The 3973-nt window shown below is 42.6% G+C and overlaps 1 protein-coding gene across 1 annotated transcript in view; it reads left to right on the top strand.

Moving 5' to 3' along the window:
- vat1 (vesicle amine transport 1) overlaps positions 1-3973 on the top strand; it is a 32470-nt gene that overhangs the window by 728 nt on the left and 27769 nt on the right. Inside the window, exon 2 of the mRNA XM_020590297.1 lies at positions 787-840. Within this exon, the coding sequence (XP_020445953.1) occupies positions 787-840 (54 nt within the window). The remainder of the gene's footprint in view (positions 1-786; positions 841-3973) is intronic.

The following is a 3973-nucleotide window of genomic DNA, read 5'->3' as shown; positions in this document are numbered from 1 at the left end:
CTGTCGGGGAAGAAGTGACAGACAGAAAAGTAAGGACACATGTTATTCTGCGTTTTTTGTTTTGTTTGTTTGTTTGGCACGACATCCCAGTTTAATGCATTTTATTGTTTAAGTGATGAATGTTTGTGTCGCTTCGTTTTGGTGCTGAAGGGCTACATGGGCGTGTCAGGCTTGGCTCGCTGCTCAGGCAGCGGCGGTGGCGCTGCACACCTTATTAAACTGTTCTGTAAATCACTTTATTCAATGGTTTCAGGATATCAGGTCAGTTAACAAACACACAAATGGGATAAAACTGCCTTATAGTTATGTTTGATTTAGATGCTGCCCATTCAATCACTCGCGCGTAAGAGGCACAATATGGAAAGCCTTAATGCCTAACGGTGTTCATCTTGCACATTGTGTTTAGCAGGAAACCAAAGTGTGAAAGTGACAAAGTGACACGAGTTGAGTATAATGAAGCCAGCAGCAGGCGTTGCCCTCTTGTCTCCCCCTTTTTTAAATGCTCCTGGCTTTGCGCATAAATGAGCAACTTCGTGTGTAAGACAAAATAGGCAAAAGATGGACTCGGTGTTTACAAGTGTGTTTTAAAGTCCAAATACATGCAATTCCTGAAGTTGCTTTCCTCCATGGTTGCACCTACGCTGTAACTGCGCTTTGATGTGCGCCAAAGCTCGATCAGCTGTGTGAAGTCAGCCAGAGAAAGTCGCGTTAACACCGGAAATTAGACCGTACTGCCTTCAAAATTAAAGCTTTGAACAGTCATTGAGAGTTTCCTTTGTCTTTTAGGAGACAAAAGAGGCGAAATGAAAAGTATATGCAAGGCAGGAAAGCCAGCAGAAGGTAGGCTGTGATGAGTAGCCTATGAGTAAAATGTTGAATTGTAATGTAGCCTACTGTACATGCAAAATTTGGTCATGGGCCTATACAACACGCCTGTTCTATATTTAGGTATTTTATAGTCGCTTAGGCCTCTATGACTAAAAAAATAACATTTTGGAACAAAGGCCACTTTGCTTTCTATTGCATACATTACTACTATACTTGGAAATGAATTAATAACGGACTTTATTTTGGAGGCTGTAATGAGTCACAGACATTAATGTTGCTGACTTGACACCGGTGGCGGAGACCGGAGTCACCGACGCCTTTTGTTACGAGGATCGACGGTGGCGCACAGACGCACCGACCGGAAAGGGCGAGGCGCAACGAAACAGACAGCTTGGTGTCTGTGAGAAACGGGATCACCCTCCCTCTTTGTCAGCAGACAGCCTGTTACCTCTGTGGTCATGCAAATATTGCAATTATCAATATCACCGTTAAAGATAAAACCCGCGCTCCAAATTCCATTAAAGACTCGTAATAAAAGACTCTGGTTAATGTTCAGCTAAACAGAACAGAAATGATGCGGTGATGTGCAGAGAACTGCTTGTGGCTTTCTTACATTGCGCGATGAGTCACAGGCCTATATGTCTGTCTTCTGCGTGCATGCCATCACCAGGGTAACGTTTTTGTAAGGCAATTAAACTACACAGCCAAAACATTACACCTCATCCAGTTATGACTGGCGCTCTTTGTTGTAAGATCCACATTTTCTCACATCAACCTGTGAATATATCTGTGGACAACCACGGAGATGCATGTGTGCTACATGGCCAGAATCAGTGCATCTGGCTGGGAGTGGCACATATGTCTGTCAAGTCTATGTCCATATGGACGGGGAATCGGTGTAATAAGAATATAATCGCTGACAGGTCCAGCAATAGCAGCCAGGAATCAGACGGTTAGGACCCTTGTCCTAAAACACTTCAGAGCTTGTACACACATATGCACAGATATGCAGCTTGTCATCAAGGCCTCACTCCCACATCCCCTTGCAGCCCTTATAGATTTAAAAGCCAGTCTTCTGAATGCATTGAGATCTTCTGGCAGCAAACTCAGGGGGGGGAATGTGCTGACCCTGATGGTGCAGGGTTTTTGGGAGTCAGTCTCTGTTTCTCTCGCTCTCTCACACACACACACACACACACACACACATACAATAATGGGCGTGTCTGAATGTTCACTCCCCATACAGTTTGAACACATTCAGTCAGATAATGCAACAGAACCATTTAATGTTTATTTCATGTCAGACAATACCTAACCCTAAATGTGAGGTCGTTCTTCTGTACCTTGTGCTGTAGTATTAGAAACAGTGCAAAGTTGATCAATTCTGCATTTGCACCATTGTTTCCCTCTCTGTCTGTCTTTTTTTATTTTTACTGCTTTATGCCTCTTATGTTTTTATACGTATTTATTATCCGCTGCATGCTTTCTATTGTATTTCAATAACTGCTGCAAAACAAGCATCCCTTGGCAGGAGAGCAAAGTTGAGTGAAGTAATGCTACAGTGAACTCACCCGAAATGACCTAAGCGGGAGTGAGGGGAAAAGCGTAACAGTGAGTAAGCCAGGACAGAGGGAAACTATCACAAATCACACTGAAATTCCCCTGACACCAAACATCAGCACTTTTTTTTTTCTCCAGACCTGCTTTTTTCCACTTTTCATGCTCTCCCTCAGTGAGTTTTGGTAAGATCTGACCCATATGTTCTCAATTACCTCCCTCTGTCCCACATTGTCAGTCTGGTATTTCCTCCCTCCCTCTGTCCCTCCATCTATCTATCTTGCCTTCCTTCACATTATTTCTTGATTCTTCCTCTGTCAGTTGCTGTCAGTGTCTCTCTCTATCATGCTGCCCTCCCTTTATGCCACTTCCTCCCTTTCACCATGATCACAACATTAATACTTTGCATGGCCTGTTGACAGTTTCGGTTAAAGAAGAAACTCAGATGTTTCTGTTTTGCTTTTTTTTTTTTCCTTTTGTCCTCGAGCTTGTCCAGTGTGGTTTTTCCATAGATTCTAGAAATTTCTGAGATTGAATGCTGCATCAAGGCTTCTAATATTAATGTAGTTATAAAAGCAAGCTGTTAATGATATTCTGTTAGCATGATGTGATTTGCATAATTAGAGGTGCAGTCAAATGCAAAAAGCTGCATGTAGAGGATCCTGTTGCAGACTTTGCTAAGCAGGGCGTGGCTTTTATCTTAAGATCCTCAGTGTCAAAGCACAATAACACCTACACGGACACCAGAGAGATATTGTGTTTCCTTTTAATTACATTTACAAGAGCTGTGTGGGCCATGTTGGTTTTACAGCCTATGTCTTCTGCTTCAACCTGACTCAGGAAAACTATACAAGTTTTGCTCATTCTTTTTTTTTCTTTTTCTTTTTGCTGATATTTTTTTTGCTGCAATCATCAAAACTCCAAGCCATGATGCAGCTGACTTGGAGGCCTGCATACCCCAGAACTGAATCACCATCTGATTAACTCCATTCATATCCAAGTTAACTGGAAGTGCCTTTGTTCGGTGCCTCTGCGCTCCTGACCCCAACTGTGACTACATTTAATGCAGTGGCATGAAGACTAATAAAGAGGTGCCTGTGTGTGTCTGTGTGTCACACTGTGAATGTGTTGTAACAGATGTGTCACAAGGCTTGTTCTCTTTGCCTTGAATGTTCCCTTACCAGTTTCTGTGTGACTGAAAGTAGCTCATATGCTTTATGTGGGGGCGGAACAATATCTGCACATGCATTTGTGTTTCCTGTAAAAGGTGCGCACTCCCCCGTCTATCGATATGTGTCAAACTGTACCCCCAATTAAACCGGTAAGACTAATGAGTTTGAGAACTCCAAGAGTAAAAACAAAGGGAGATGTAGATGGGAGAGAGCAAGTCTGCATGAATCAAATCAAATCAAATCAAATTTTATTTGTATAGCGCCAAATCACAACAAAAGTCATCTCAGGACACTTTACAAAGTAAGGTCTAGACCTTACTGTTATCAATATTATTACATAGGGAAAACCCAACAAATCCCCCTTGAGCAAGCACTGGGCGACAGTGGGGAGGAAAAACTCCCTTTAACGGAAGAAA

The sequence above is a fragment of the Monopterus albus genome, unplaced genomic scaffold (assembly GCF_001952655.1).
Source record: "Monopterus albus unplaced genomic scaffold, M_albus_1.0 scaffold12.1, whole genome shotgun sequence".
In the NCBI taxonomy this organism is placed as follows: Eukaryota; Metazoa; Chordata; class Actinopteri; order Synbranchiformes; family Synbranchidae; genus Monopterus; species Monopterus albus.
The sequence above is the reverse complement of the archived record's forward strand: the minus strand, read 5'-3'. Positions and strand labels throughout refer to the sequence as shown.